General features: G+C 33.3%; 1 protein-coding gene across 1 annotated transcript; it reads left to right on the forward strand.

Annotated features, from left to right (window-relative positions):
* The first annotated feature begins 3,390 nt into the window (after nucleotides 1–3,390).
* LOC122319119 lies at nucleotides 3,391–5,201 on the forward strand. Its single transcript, XM_043137033.1, has 2 exons — nucleotides 3,391–4,215; nucleotides 4,770–5,201. Exons 1-2 carry the CDS (start codon nucleotides 3,592–3,594, stop codon nucleotides 4,917–4,919), a joined length of 774 nt encoding a protein of 257 aa, XP_042992967.1. The 5' UTR covers nucleotides 3,391–3,591; the 3' UTR covers nucleotides 4,920–5,201.
* Nucleotides 5,202–16,898: the final 11,697 nt, after the last annotated feature.

Raw genomic sequence — 16,898 nt, forward strand, 5'->3', positions numbered from 1 at the left:
CGAACGTGATAAGATGCATAACTGTAAACCTATGGGCACTCCCATGATGCCACGGACCAAAGGTCTTACCTCTCTGACCCTGCTCACTACCGTAGTATTGTTGGTGCTCTACAATATCTTACCCTTACTCGTCCTGACCTCTCTTATAGTGTGAATTTTGTTTCTCAATTCATGCATTCACCTTCTGAAGCAAATTATAAAATGGTCAAGTGTATTCTTCGGTATTTAAAAGGCACTGTAGACCTTGGTCTTCATTTTAATTCCCATTCTACTCTTGATCTCTATGCCTTTTATGATGCAGATTGGGCAGGTTGTCCTACTACTAGACGCTCCACCACTGGCTACTGTGTCTTCCTTGGAAGCAACTGTATCTCCTGGTCTGCAAAAAAACAACACACAGTCTCTCGATCAAGCTCTGAAGCTGAGTACCGTGCAATGGCCCATACAACTGCTGAACTCACTTGGATATCGTTCCTATTACGTGATCTAGGCATTCACCTCACCTTCACGCCATTGTTACTCTGTGATAATATTAGTGCTCTCTACATGACTGTTAATCCTGTCTTTCACGCTCGAAGCAAGCATATTGAAATTGATTATCACTATGTTCGTGAACGTGTTGCTCTTGGACTTCTTCACACTCGGCATGTCTCGGCATCTAATCAACTTGCCGATATGTTTACCAAACCGCTTGGCCGCCCTGCTCTTATTAATCTTCGGACCAAACTTGGCCTCGTCCCTCGGCACAGTTTGCGGGGGCATATTAACACCACCAACAAGTCAGAAGAAAACTTACCTTGTGAAGAACCAAACGGCTACCTCCCATACAAAGAATCAACGGCTACAAGCAAGATTACATCTTATGGAATAACCAGCCCATCCTCTAGACCATGCAACGGCTAATATATTTATTGTAATATAATTACTTTCCTTTTACCGTATGTATCCTAGGCCTCCAATCAGTACAAACTCTCATGTATTGATATAATATACGAAGTGTATAAATACAATAAGACTCTCAAAGACTCTCACGGTTGAAGAGGTATTACAAAAGCTCCTTGTTTTAATTGTTTTCAATATGGAGGGTCTCAAGTCTCGGATTGTTGTCTTTGCAGTCTGGATGCTTCTTATCAGTTTCTGCATTAGCGTTGCACTTTCTATCTATGGTATCTCAAACATTTTACTCCGAGTAACATAATTTTCATTATCTATGGTGTGGACAAATGAGTAATAATACACACACACACACACACACACACACATATATATATATATATATTTTATAATTTGTAAACAATCATGTTTTCAAATTAGAATATTTATGTCTGAGTGATATTATTATAATCCTCATTTATAATTGTATATCTGTAATTTTTCTTGGGTTACCACTATTTTACTGATAAATGTTCTGAAAAAGCCTTATACTACATACTTCTATATAATTTAAGTGTAATTTATCATTGTTATCATTCTATTTAAATATACACATATTTACATACTAGGTTGAAGTAACGTGCAAAGTACGTTTATCTAGTTAGATGAAATAATATTTTTAATAAAAGAAATATGATTTTTAACAAAAAAATTAATTAATGCATAATTTAATGCATAAAAAAAATAAATTATAGGAAATATCTTTGAATAATAATAAGTTAGTGAAATTTAATAATTACATGTTTTGATAGATTAGAAAATAAAAAGATTTGTTTTATTTGACTCAAGAGGTCAATTTAATTTGAGGACAATTTGACTAACGATGAGTAATGTGAGATCTCAAAAATTAGTGTGTTTTAATTTATTTATTAGTATTTTTATTGTTTATTTTATTTTATTTTTATTAATCACTTTTTAGATTTGGGCTTTTTGTATAGTGGGTTAGGATAGGATTTTTTTTTTTGTGTTGTGAACTATTTTTCGGCCCAAGGGGTGAAGAACAAGCCCAGCTACAGCAAGTGAGCCCAGCCCCACTTAAAGAATGCCCTTTTAGCCAAAGGGTGAAAACCCTACCTCATGATTCAACCTCCTGTGCGCCGCACGACCCCCTTTCCCCCCCCCCCCCCCCCCCCCCCCCCCCCCCCCCCCCCCCCCCCTTTCCCCTTCTTCTTCTTCTTCTTCTTCTTCTTCTTATTCTTCTTTTTCCTCTTTACTGCTTCATCAAATTGCTTCGTAATCTCATCTCTCTGCTTCGAAAGCTCTTCTTTTGCACGTTGAACGAAACCTACAACTCTAAGTTCGAGTTCTTCGCCACTATGCGTTTATTTTTTTCTATTCTGATTAAATCTTGCGAGCTAAAGCCTTCATCCTTGTGCGTTTGTTTTTTTTTCTTTTCTAATTAAATCTTGTGGGAGCTTCAACCAAGAGGGCAATCTCCATTGTAAGTTAAGAATTCGGTAGTGCAGTTAATCTTTTCCTTTCTTTCATTTTCTTTGTTGGTTTTGTTTCTGTTCTTTCTTCATGTTGTTTTTTGACCAAGATATCTTCTACTCAAAATTTCTTGCAAATTTACATTTCTTGACTATTATTTTTTTCCCTTTGATTCTTGGTACCGGATTTAGCAATGGGTCATAAGTAGGAAATAAAATCAACAATGCACCATTCTCGAATTCCTTCATGTTTTCTTATACTTTTTGTTAAACAGACGTTTGACTGCTTAGAAAACTGAGGAAAATGCTAAATAATAGAAAACCTAACTCTTTGCATTCGGGTTCGGTCGTTTTGGTTTCTAAGGAATTAAAGAGTCAGTAGCTCATGAAGTTATATTTAGAGTGAACGGACGTTTAGACGAACGCAGTTAAAGTTAACGAAAAAACAAGAAAAACTGTTAAAATAAGAAATTCTGTTACATACACACTTTTTATATATAGAAGATTAAGATAGAAGGATAAAAATAATAAAATTAAATAAAAATGTGGTGTAAAGCTTTATAATTTATTATTCACATATTAGGACTGCATCAGTCACAGCTATTCAGTAAAGCAGCCCGGTTCTAGGATTGCTCCCTAGTTCCTATTGATCTATATACATAATTTTTTTCTATTTTGAGGGTTTGTGGAATTTATTGGTATTTATGAACCTCAATAAACTTACAATCCCTTATATGATTTATAAGTGACGAACATGTAGCTGGTAGATCGATGACAAAAGTACTCTTGACGAAATGGAAATAGAAAGAAGAAAAAAGAAAAACGAAGTGCATCGGTAATAAAAAAAGGATGTAGTTGGAAAACTCTCAGTTAAAAAAATAAGAATTCTATTTAAAGGTTCTTAAAAAAAAAAAAAAAATACAAAAATAGAGAGAGTGAGAGAGAGATTTGGAATTCAAGAGCACTGTTTTTCATATTACATTAAATTGTTATTAATTACAAGAAGAAGCCAACGATAGCCCCACCGGTCTCCAAGCATTTCCCTAATTGCAAAGTCTTCTCATATTCTTCTCATATTTTGGGGAAAGAAGAAAAAAAAGAGAAACCTTTTCATATTCTTGTCAGGATTCGCAAGCCTTCTCTCCAATTTTTCCACACCCCTCCTTATAAAACGGACATTGGTTTACTCTTACCCATTCGAAGATCATTCATTCTGATACCTAAAGAAATGGCAGCCACCAAGATAAGCCTGAAGCTGTGGATCGACAAGAAGAGAAACCGACTTCTGTTTGCTGAAGCAGGCAAGGACTTCGTTGATTTCCTCCTAGAAACTTTTACTCTGCCGATCATAACTGTGGCGGGCTTCCTAAAAACCGAAGACACAGCAGGCTGCTTGCAAAGCCTGTACGAGAGCATCGAAAACCTGAGCGATACTTTCATCCGGCGAGGAGTAAGCAAAGACTTGGTGTTGAAGCCCAAAGTAGTAATGTCTGGTGCTACGGACTCCCGCCTCTTGCCAAGGGTCGAGTCTTACACATTCAGCAAATTCTATCTATGCCGGACCTGCGTATGCAGTTATTGTACTTACCAGATCATGACTAGCGGCCCCAGCTGTAAAGAATGCCATTCATCACAAGTGTACGACGTATCACCCGAAGTTGAAGAGTTTATAAGCGAAAACAAGGAGAGTGGTAATTTCAAGTTCGTGAAAAAGAGCGTGGCATACATGGTGATGGATGATCTGAAGATGAAGCCCATGTCCGCCAACACTTTTATTACTCTACTCCTTGAGTATAATGTCAAGGATGTCGGTGCGATTGAAGAGAAAGTGGTCGCTTTGGGCATGGATGAGGTATATATGGCAGTCCAACCTTGCTCTTCTTTTCTTTTTATTTTTATTTTCCTGTTATTTGTTTTTCATAACTCAATATGATTTCCTTTTTGGCAAAAGTTGGACAGTAAATTCGTTAGATTAATCCTATCAGTGGCTATGCGAATCTGAAACCATGAGAGAGTGGTCATTTGTGTAAGCAATATCTACAAGTTTCTTAGAAGATATCACCTACAAGCATGGGCTATTGCTCATTCGATTGGATTTGATTCTTTCCAAAAAAGAAGTAAGTGATGGAAAGAGTGGCAGAACAAAGAAACGTCCTTGGAATCGACAAATAGCCAATCCTGCATCCCCAGCCCGTAATTAGTTCATATCTACATCCTGTGTTATTTTATTTTATTTTTTTATAAACGTTTGCAACCCAACTATTTTGAGACTTAATTAAAAGGGTATTTATAGGAACCCGATACCAAATAGAAGAATGAAAGTAGTAATTATGACAGGCTCACTGTTGCCACTTGTTGAATATATATAACTATTTTACAGTACTCCTTATTTTGATTTGTTGGCAGTGTTTGAAGTTGCTCAAGGCTGCTCTGCAATCTAAGACTGTACTCACTGATGTCTTCTTGCCGAGACCATCCGAAACTGAGGAGTCAATCGAAACGAGTGGGACGTCTGAAAGGCCAAATGAAGGCAGTTCTGTAATTCTGCCCGATTGATCTTTACCCGCAAGAAACTCTGGGATTATTCGTCCGAAAAAAGTCAAATCTTGCGTGGCAAGAAAAACAAAAAAAAAAAAGGATGATTTTATTATCTAGGAAATGGAGTGTGCATTAATTGCTGAAGTAGTACCTTTAAAGGGAGTTATTTTGGGTGATGAGTAGTCTTGCTTCCTATTTAGATTGTTTATTCCATTATGGTATCAAATGACATACTTCTAGTAACCCAAATTCCTTTAATGCCTGTGGTCTTGAAAATAACAATATCTGCAGTTTTCTCAATTATTCAATTGCTATTTTTGGTTAATGTCCTTTGAAGATGATTGGCCTTCCAAGAACACTTGCATTGGTTTATGCAAACACTAATGCAAATCGACTTTTACCTAATAAGTCCATTAAATCCGCTACATTGGTTTATGCAAATGCATTTTTTTCCATAACAGGCTACAGGAATTCTGCATGTTTGGTTTGGAGGAAAACTATTCACCATCCATAAATTATTTTATCACTTATTTCACTCTCATCACACTTATTTATGATGAAATTGGTGTATATTTGTTGATGTTCAATTTTAAGACAGCACAATTGGTATGTATTTGTAGATCTTATGTAGTGGGTGCTAATTGTAAAATATATATAAAAATAATAATAATAATTTTAGGAAATAAAATAACTCAAAAATGCATAATACAGTGTGAGAGTTTTTCTTAAATGACAAAGACAATCTAAAAAATATGTGATTTTGCATTTGCATTTGCATACACCACTATCAATACTCTTTAACACATGATCATAACTCTATACCACTGTATCATATCAAATAAGTGGTAATTCAAATGTTTCATAATTTCACGAAAATAAAAGAAACCAATCATAAGAAAAAAACCTGGTATGATTTATTTTTAAATATTTATTTACATAATTTCAAATTTACATATTTTATATTCAAAATGATAGAGAATGGCCATTAGTTGGTCTTGTTTGACCTAGGCCGAGGGTGATCGGACCATCTTTAGATTTTTGTTCAGTGACCACCCCCGAGCCCATTGGATCACGGTGGGCAACTCGTATTTTTGGAGTGGTCGTTTCTTTATCCTTTTATAAAAAGAAAATTAGGGTTAAAAATAAGAATGAGGATATGCATTCTATTAGGACTGTTCATAAAATCTGGCCCGACCCGGAATCTGGATAACTGAGTGTCCGGTTATGACTTTCGGCCCGGATCAAATATGGGCCGAAACCCGCATTATTAAAATCGGCCCAATCCGAGCAGGTTATGGGTATTACACCTGGGTACCGGATTTAAACCCGGTACCTGGTTTATATATATAAAAAAAAAATTTGTGATTCTCATTTCTCTCTCTCTCTCTCTCTCTCTCTCTCTCTCTCGTCCGAGCCCAACGAATGTAACCCTAGCCTTTGCCCTCAAGCTTCGTTGCCACCGGCTGACTTTAGATAGGTAGTCTATTCTCTCTCTCTCTCTCAATCGATCAATCCGACAAAGAATGTACATCTGCTATTTTTTTTAAACATGGGGTGTTTTTTTTTTTCAAGTTTTTTAGATTTGCTATTTACGTTAGATCTGAATGTATCGTTTTTTTTTAACGGGTTTTTTATAGTCAAGTATGTGCTAGCATCTCTGTTCAAGTTCAGATCTATTTTTGTTTATATGTTTGGTTGCTGGGAAAACAAGGGGAAAGAAATACTTTTTTGTTTATCTGTTCAAGTTTAGATCTATTTTTGTTTATCTGGTTCAAGTTCAGATCTGAATGTATCCTTTTTTTTTATGGGTTTTTTTATGGTCAAATATGTGCTAGCATCTCTGTTCATATTTTGTCATTAAATATAATTTCTTTTTTTATAGTTTATAGTTATAATTTTTAGTGATTAAACACTAAAAAAAATTATTATCTCAGTATTTCAATATACCATCAATCGAAATACTAAGCTTGTATACCGCATGTAGGAACTTAGCTTGTTTTACCATTGAAGTTCAAGAGTTTCAGTTTACTGCAATGATTGAGTGTGTTTGTATGATTCTGTTGTTGTGACAAAGTTTAATTGCCATTTTGCTTTTGATGATCTGGTCTATTCAATTAATAGATGAGCTCCCTCTAATTCCTATGCAGTTTAGATAATTCTCTATTCTGATTGGATGTCATATGATTTATATGTTTTGGATTGCTGGATTGTTCTGAATTTTCATCAATTTTAGTGCTAGATGGCATTGAGAGCATTTTTCACATGGGTATCGTTATTTCATAACATATAGTATCTGGGCTTCTATTAACTTCCGTGCCTACGATATACTTGCTTTGTCCGCTTGATTGTTGAAGTGAGGCAACGTGATGCTGTTACATGTTTGGTGGTATAAAGTATATGCTATCATGAGTTTGATAGATCTTAGGAAACGTGAAGAAAAATTTAGAGTCCTAGATGTTGATTACAGTGATGAATAATTTAAATCCATTTAAATTTTCTCTATTAGGAGATTGGATCTTTTATACATGTTCATGTGCTTATACCCTAGGATGTAATGAGGAGAATAATAGATATGCTTTGATGTAATCTGCACAAAATTTATATAGCCAAATGAAAAATACATCAGGTATTTTTATAGTGAGAAAATACAATGGGTGAGTATTATAAGATAGAAAGCATAATGGATACGCTAAAATTGGTAAGATCACATTATTAAAATACAATGGGATACGCTAAAACCCCAATCAAAGGAGGGCAAAATGGCATGGTTAGGGGACGATGTCTGGTGGTTACGCATCGTTGCCTCTTAGTGGCTGTTGGCTAGAGGTGATGGAGAGAGTATGGATGTTCTAATGGTATGGAACGTGTAGTGTTGTGGCTGGTAGAGAGATGTAGATCTAACTTCCAAGAGAGAAGAAAAACTATGAAAAAAATCAAAGGAAAAAAGAGAGAATATGGTTTTGTAGACTTAGAGTGAAATCTAGGAATAAATCAAAGTGAATTGGCCCATAGCTGAATTTCTAATAAGGAAACTTTATTATGAAAATTACATTTTTTGAATTTGGTTTTTGTGTGACTTATTATGTTTTCTATTCAGATTCAAAGGGTGACTTGTTATGTTTTCTATTCAGATTCAAAGGGTTGGTTTTCTATTCAGATTCAATACAAGAGCATGTTAGAGGATTAGATGCACTGCAAAAGAAAGAAGCCAACTTTGTTTTATTTCATTCATAAATTATGCTTGTTTAGCCAACCATATCTTAGTGTACCCATGGATTTACTCAAGTTTTTGTTTTTTGCAGGATTTCTTTTGGTCCAATCACTTGAAGTTGCTATTTGGTGTGGAGATTAAATAATTGATGGAAATGTATCTGATTTTGTAATTTATATATTGTAATTTTGTAATTTATATATTGTAATTTTGTAATTTATATATTGTAATTTTATATTTTGTAATTTATATATAGCAAATAATGGAATATGTAGTGGATTGCATTATGATGCATGCATAGATGAATGTTGGAATTTTTTTTTTTTTAGATGCATCTAGTATTTTTAGAACACAAATATTATGCTTTGACTATGTTTTTATGAGTATGTTTTTTTCTCTGTGTATTTGGTCATCTTTGACTATGTTTTGCATCAAACAAATGAAACATGCATAGTTACATGTTTAATCTTTTGTTTTTCAACCTCTAAAGTATACAATCAAATTTATTCTTTTGATTTTTATAAAAAAAATTAAAGCTACATGTGAAAATATTGTATATACATTTAGGCTTTTATATGGGTTAAAAAAAAAACCAGGTTCAATCTGGAACCCGGAATCCGGATTTTGAAAAATTCGGATTCATTCAGGTTCTGGCCTGTTTATGACTCGGGCTAATCCGGTCCGGGTTTTGATCCGGATTTGAAATCCGGGTTCCGGTTTGGGTCTACCCGGATTTCCGGGTCGAAACCCGGATGAACAGGCCTACATTCTATCTCTTTGATAATAGAGAAATGTTAACTGTATTTAAGTAAAACGTACAAAATACTTATTATTTTTCCATATATTTTTTATTGATATGCTAAAATTTATAAAATATTTAAAATTTGAATTTTAAAATAAATGATAAAATTATAAGTAAAATTGGAGGTAAAATTATAAGTATATATAATACTACTAGTGAGAATAAGCTTGATTTAGATAGAGAGATGCTTTCATCTCAGCCTATTTAATCTCAATATCCAAACACCACAACAACAAATAATTTTCAATTTTAAATTTTTAACTTTTTCATCTAATAATTACTTAATTATTACAACTTTTCATTTAAACAAAATATAAAAAATAATTCAACTTTTTAAATTTCAAAATAAAAATTATATTATAATAATATTTTTAATTCAATTTTTTTTTTCTCTTATTTACTAAAACTCCATAAAATATTTTAATTCAAATCATTTTTAACTCATCTAGACTCAAATATCTCATTGATACTTACAAATCATCTCAACTCATTATCTAAACCAAACCTTGCAAGAATACCCTTGTTCTAAGAAGAATGAAAATTATTGTTGTAGGATTTAAAAATTTTGAATTGTTTATTATATTTCATTTAAAAATTTGATAAAATTATAATGATTAGACAAGATGAATTGTGAAACTTTTTATCCAAATCAGACTCAAGAAGAACCGAAAAGGCATGCAAAGCAAAAAGTAAAAACAGAAAATCTAGGAGGAAAAAAAAAAAAAGATGAAAGAAGTGCGCCCCCAAAAAATAGTCGTGGATGAAAGAAATCTTACTCAAGAAGAATAGAAAAAGGAAAATGAAAAATAAAAAGAGAAGAAAGTTTGAATGATGCAATTTATTGATACTCATGGACTCCAATAATTATTTATTAAGTAATGTTGTTTCTATCTTTTCACTATTTCATTAAGTAGTATTAAATAATTAAAGATTATTTATTATATTTAATTTATTGACCAATCATTTGATAGAGAATGCCAGAATATAGTAACAAAATGGATGGAGAGATGAGATGAGATAATTTTAGATGAAAGTTGAAAGTTAAATAAAATATAATTAGAATATTTTTTGTAATATTATTATTATTTTGAAATTTAAAAATATTGAATTATTTATTATATTTTGTGTGAAAATTTATAAAAATTGTAATAATAAGATGAGATGAGATGAAATGAGATAGGTTGAGATGATTTTATTATCCAAACTCGGTACTAGGGCAAGTTTGGAGTATGGAATGAGACACAAAATTTTCATTTAATCTCATTTTATTTAATTTTATCTTATTTTTAAACATAATTTAAATATAAATTTTTTAAACTAATTATTATAATTTTTTTCAAACTAATCATTACAACATTTTCAAACTTCCAAAAAAATAAAAAACAATTCTAACTTTTTCAAACCATTAAATAAAAATAATATTGTAAAACTATATTATTACAATATTTTAATTTTATAATATTTTTTATTCAATTCTTTTTTTCTCATTTCTCAAAACTTAAAAAAATAATTAACTCAAATTATCACATTATTATTTATAAATTATCTTACTACTATTTATAAAATTTTTATCTTATTCTACTCTTCAAACTTCTCTTAACTTGTTCTTTAATTTCTTGGTGTCTCTCTCTTCATTTTTAATTACTTTTTTTTTTTTCTATTTCTTGTAGTTTTCGAGGTTTTTTCTTCTATTTCGTACTTTTCTTTTCTTTCCCTTTGATATTTTTCTCTCTTCCACCAATACCTTTTGCTATCAGTGCATTTCTTTTGTCTATCTTCCTTTGTTTTTCTCTCTCCCTTTATCTTTTCCATCTTCACCGGTTCTACTTTTGCCACCTATGAGCTGGATGCGTGACCATGATGGGACTTAGGGCTGTACAGGAACCGACGCCGCCGATCGCCACCGACGTCAACCGACCGCCACCGCACGGAACTGGCCGAAACCGGCAGGGAACCGGTTGGCCGCCGGTGCTATTTATGTAAAACCGACGTCGGTCGGTTCGGCAGCGGTTCACCCCCCTAAAAACCGCTGAACCGGCCGACTATTTATATTTATATTTTTTTTAAAAATATACTTATCTAAACGGCGCCGTTTCACTCATTTAAGTAGAACGGCGCCGTTTAAAGCCCGTTTATTAAAAACATTACCTATAACGGCGCCGTTTGGCTTAGGCCAAACGGCGCCGTTTCAATCTAGGGTTAAGAACTTAACCCTTTCACTTTCAGACTCTCTCGAGTCTTCCTCACTTGAACCCTCACTCACGCCGCCTCTCCCTCACGCAGTCACCCTCACCCTCACGCACACCTCACCGGCTGACTCACTCTCCAGCGACGAGCGGCACACCTCACGGCTCACGTTCCTCACGGAGTGCACCGCCGCACCTCACCGGCTCGCCGCTCACCCCCACGGTAAGATTACCTTTTATTCTTTATTTTAATTTCAGTTTTTCTATTTGAGTATTTTAATTTCTATTTATTATAACTAATTATAATTTGTGTTTATATAAAATTATAATTCTAACATTTTAATTAATTATCAAAAAAATAATAATAATTCTAACATTTTAATTTGCACTGGACAGTGGACGGTTTGGCATTCTTTTTAATTTATTATCATATTATTTGAAACATTGTGTATTGTGTATGGACACTGGACAGGGATATTGAAGTTTTGAATCCACGTAGTAGCACTGTGAAGCCTAATCCGAGACTTATTGAATCTGATTAAAATCAAATGGTTTGGTTGTGAATTAAATTTTTAATATTGTGGAATGTGAGCTAGTGAGGGTATTTATGAAAAAAAAATCTGTGAGTCAGTGAGGTTGATGACTGATGAGTGATCCAAAATATAGATTAGAGTCTTAGACTTGTGATGTTTGTCATGTTGCAAACTAGCTGCTGTGTAATTGACAAATTGTGTTGGTTTTTTTTTTTTTTTTTGGTTTGTTTTAATTGTTGTGTAATGAGTCATGACGTGATGTATATGATTTTTCAAATGGTAGATGGATTCTTCTTCAAGTCCAATTGATCTTGATTCGAACTCCCAAACAGTTAATTTGGAAGAGACCCAAACACCAAGACCCCAAAGTGGCCCTAAAAGTAGTAATTGTCCACGTCCTAAGAAACGGAATGGAAAAGATCCGTCAATTGTTTGGGACCATTTTACAAAAGTTGAGGGTTGTGCGGTAGATGATCCTAAGGCCAAGTGTAATTATTGTGGCAAATTATATGCTTGCCACTCTAAGAGGAATGGAACTTCAACCATGCAAAACCATCTACCTTCATGTCCCAAGAATCCTTATAAACGTGGGCCATTGGATAAATACCAAAAAACATTGGTAGGTGAGGCAACTTCGGAGGGGGTTGGAGAGAGTGAGAGTGTCATAAGGAATCTTGTTATCCACAAATATAGTGAAGAGGCTGTGAGGTTGGCACTTGCGTAGATGGTAATTATTGATGAATTACCATTTAGATTTGTTGAAGGGCAAGGATTTAAGAAGATTGTTTGGTTGCTTGAACCTAGATTTAAGGTGCCATGTCGAGTAACGGTTGCAAGAGATTGTATGAAACTTTTTTCATCTGAAAAGGCCAAACTTAAGAAGTAGTTTAAGGATGGGGGAATGAGGATTTCATTAACTACCGATACGTGGACATCGGTACAAAATCTGAATTATATGTGCCTAACTGCTCATTTCATTGATAATGATTGGAAATTGTAAAAGAAAATCATTAATTTTTGTTTAATCCCTAATCATCGAGGGGATACTATTGGAAAATATATTGAATCATGTCTTCTTCATTGGGGTATTGATAAGATATTTACTGTTACTGTTGATAATGCTAGCTCAAATGATACTGCAATTTCATATTTGAGGCATTTTTTGACGGGGAATGTGTTGGGGGGAAAGTATATGCACATGAGATGTTGTGCTCATATTCTAAACCTTGTCGTGAATGAGGGTCTTAAGGAGTGTAATGACGCCATTACAATGGTTAGAAATGCGGTTAGATATGTGCGCTCCTCCCCTGCAAGATTAGAGAAGTTTAAGAGATGTGCAGAAAAGGAGAAAATTGATAGTAAAAAAATGTTGTCCCTTGATGTGCAAACCCGATGGAATTCAACTTACATAATGTTGGAGGCGGCTGAAAAATTTGAGAAGGCTTTCAGGCGGATGGAGAGTGAGGATCACAATTTTCTCTCTTACTTTAAGGATGGAAATATTGGGCCTCCTAGAGTTGAGGAGTGGGAGACAGTGCGGGTATTTGTAAAATTTTTGAAAATGTTTTATGATGCCACTTGTAGATTTTCTGGGTCTTTGTATGTCACGGCAAATACCAGTTTTTTGGAGATTTGTATGCTTCAAAAAGAGTTGGTTAGGCTGAGTGAAAGTGATAATAATTGTTTGATGAATATGGCCGTGAGCATGAGAATTAAATATGATAAATATTGGGGTTCATTGGATAGGATGAACTTGATGTTGTTGATTGCAGTTGTGCTTGATCCACGTAGTAAGTTGGGGCTTCTTACTTTCCACCTGAAAAAAATTCATGATGAGTGTCGGGCTGAGGAGTTGGTGTTGAATGTGAGACAGTTATTATCAGATTTGTATGCGGAGTATAATGATGCTTTCAGTTCTAGCTCGGTTAACTCGACTGAACATGTTCCCCCTCTGCCATCTACATCCACAAAAGTTAGTGAAGACAGTCATGAGTCACAATTTTTTGCTGAGTGGTTGCTAGCATCGAGTGCTTCTGGATCTACATCTGCCAAAAGAGAGATTGAACGGTATTTTTCAGATGGTTGTGAGGCATTCATCCAATCTTTTGACTTGTTGAACTGGTGGAAAGTTAATGAGCCTAATTATCCTATTCTTGCGAGGATTGCACGAGACTTATTGCCGATGCCTGTTTCCACGGTTGCATCAGAATCAGCATTTAGTACGGGAGGTCGTGTACTTGATCCTTTCCGGAGTTCATTGGCTCCGAGAACTGTTGAGGCACTTATTTGTACTCAGAATTGGTTGCGACATCCATCAACCCCAATTGATATTCGAGAGGCCATGGATAATGTTGAAAGCTTTGTGGTAGAATCTGGTAATGTTTTTCTCATTCAATTTAGTATTTACATATTCATTTGCTTTTATAATTTAATTTAAATTCTTTTTCATTATCATAATTTATTAATATTGATTATTTGATGTTTTTCTATATAGAGTTAGGAGCATCGTGCATCACAATTATTGATGACTGAAGAGTGAAGACTTGAAGAATGAAGATTGCTCTCTTATTTTAAGACAATTTGGAATCTATATTTTAAGACAATTTGGTTTTGTTTTGTAATGTGTATTAAACATTTAGTGGGGTTTTTTATTTATTTGCTTTTAGTTAAGTAGTATAGTATATAAGTAGTATTAGTAATTATCAAAAAAAAGTATATAAGTAGTATTAGTAGTTAGTTATTAGTTACTAGTAGTATAAATGACATTAAAATAAAAATGAAATTGAATATTTAAATTTAATTTTAAAATTTCAGCAAATAAAAGCCCACAAATGTTGATGATTTTAACTACTGAATTGAGCCCAAAAAAAGGATGAATTGGACTTTAAAAAGGCCCAAAAGGTCCGGCCCAAACCGCATAGAACCGACCAACCGACCTTGAACCGGCCGGCAAGCGGTCCGGCCGGTTTTACCCCTTTACACGGTCGGTTTCGGCCGGTTTCTATGCCTTTGTAAGGTCGGTCGGTCGGTTTCGGTTTCTTCAATAAATCGATGCGGTTAGTCGGTTTCTTGGTGTCTCTCTCTTCATTTTTAATTACTTTTTTTTTTTTCTATTTCTTGTAGTTTTCGAGGTTTTTTCTTCTATTTCGTACTTTTCTTTTCTTTCCCTTTGATATTTTTCTCTCTTCCACCAATACCTTTTGCTATCAGTGCACTTCTTTTGTCTATCTTCCTTTGTTTTTCTCTCTCCCTTTATCTTTTCCATCTTCACCGGTTCTACTTTTGCCACCTATGAGCTGGATGCGTGACCATGATGGGACTCACTTTCTTTAACTTCTAATCCAAACAAGGTTTACAACTGTTTCACAATTTAAGTTTTGTTTGGATAAAGTGATTTTATATAAAAATTAAAATTTAAATAAAATATTATTATAATTTATATTTTAATATTGTTATTATTTTAAAATTTATAAATATTAAAATTATTTATTATATTTTATGTGTGAATTTAAAAAAATTATAATGATAAAATGAGATGAGATGAGATAAAACACTTTTACTATCTAAACAAGATAGAGCACTCTCAATGAATTCTTCATCTTATCCTTTTAAATACATCACCAAAACTTACTTTTTTTTTTATTTTACGTACTGACTTTTACAATACGTCATCTATCAGCTTATCTATTTTTTCTTCATATCATTTAAATAATTTTTATTTATTCTTTTTAAATATTTCTTTTCTACCAATAAATTTACAATATCCATATATTTTTTTATATGTGCAATTTGTTTTTATATACAATGTAAAACAATTCAGTCCTATATACATAAAACAAAAATATATAAGTCAAATAAAAATAAAAATAAAATCAAATTATGAAAAAATTGGTTTAAAAATATTTCCAAGATTTTTTTTAGAAGAAAATGAAATATATATGTGTTTTAAATGATGAACAATAAAAAAAATTTGCTTACATGGTAAAAATCAAAGTAAAAGAAAATGAATAAGTAAATGAAATATAAATAATAAAAAACTATTTAAAGGATTAACAATATCTGCTACATGTAGCGGATTACTGTAGCTAAATGTATTTTACATTTCATTTTAAATAATTGGATGAAGCTCTTTTTTAGAGCAATTTTTCAAATAATATACATTTTTTGTATAATACAAAAGTCATTGAGAGTGCTTCGATAACGACCAAGTCTTTTCGTATATATGTAGTTGTATAACAAGTCATAATTTGCTATATATTCTTCTCTTCAATTTTTCAACACGCACTTATAATACAGCCCTTGGCATTCTCTACTCATTCGAAGATCATTCATTCTGATACCTAAACAAAAATGGCAGAAATCAAGATAAGCCTGAAGCTGTTGATAGACAAGAAGAGGAACCGAGTGCTATTTAGATTAATCCAATTTGCGTCTATGCGAATCTGAAACCGCGAGAGAGTGTGGTCATTTGTGGAGGCAATATCTACAAATTTCTCATTAAGTATTGTTAAAATATAATATAAATAATAAAATTTATCTCTTTCGATTAGTTTAAACTCTTAAGATAAGTGTTGAATTCAGATAGTATCAGAACATAAGTCTTAAGTTCAAACCTTAACTCTATACTCTACCTATTTAATTAAATATTTTACGTATCGGGCTTATTCATTGAGAAAAAGACTGGCCCATATATTTGGGAGAGTATTGTAAAATCACCACTTATTTTAAAAGTCTAAACTTATAAAAAGTGATAGATTTTATTATTTATATTATATTCTTAACCGATATTTCTTACGAGCATAGGCTCCTGCTCATTCCATTGAAATGGATTCTTTTTTAAAAAAAAAAAAATCAAAAAAGAAAATAGGGATGGAAGGAGTGGAAGAACACAGAAACCATGGAACTGACAAATTGCCAATCCTGCATCCCCCATAGTTCATCAGGTACCTAATTCTGATTTATTTATTTTTTATACACGTTTACAACCCGATTATTCGAGACTTTTGAGTATTTATGACAGGCTCACTGTGGTCACTTGTTGAATATGTATAACTATTTTACGGTACTCCTTATTTTGATTTGTTGGCAGTGTTTGAAGTTGCTCAAGGCTGCTCTGCAATCCAAGACTGCACTTGGAGGACCATCCCAACTCAAGGGTCCTGGAACGTATAAGAAGGCCTATAGTATAATAAAAACCAAGAGTCCAGAGAATAGGCCTAGGAGACATAGAGGGACAGTCAAGAAGAGTTTGAAAAGAGATATGTA

Source organism: Carya illinoinensis, chromosome 8 (assembly GCF_018687715.1).
Source record: "Carya illinoinensis cultivar Pawnee chromosome 8, C.illinoinensisPawnee_v1, whole genome shotgun sequence".
NCBI lineage: Eukaryota > Viridiplantae > Streptophyta > Magnoliopsida > Fagales > Juglandaceae > Carya > Carya illinoinensis.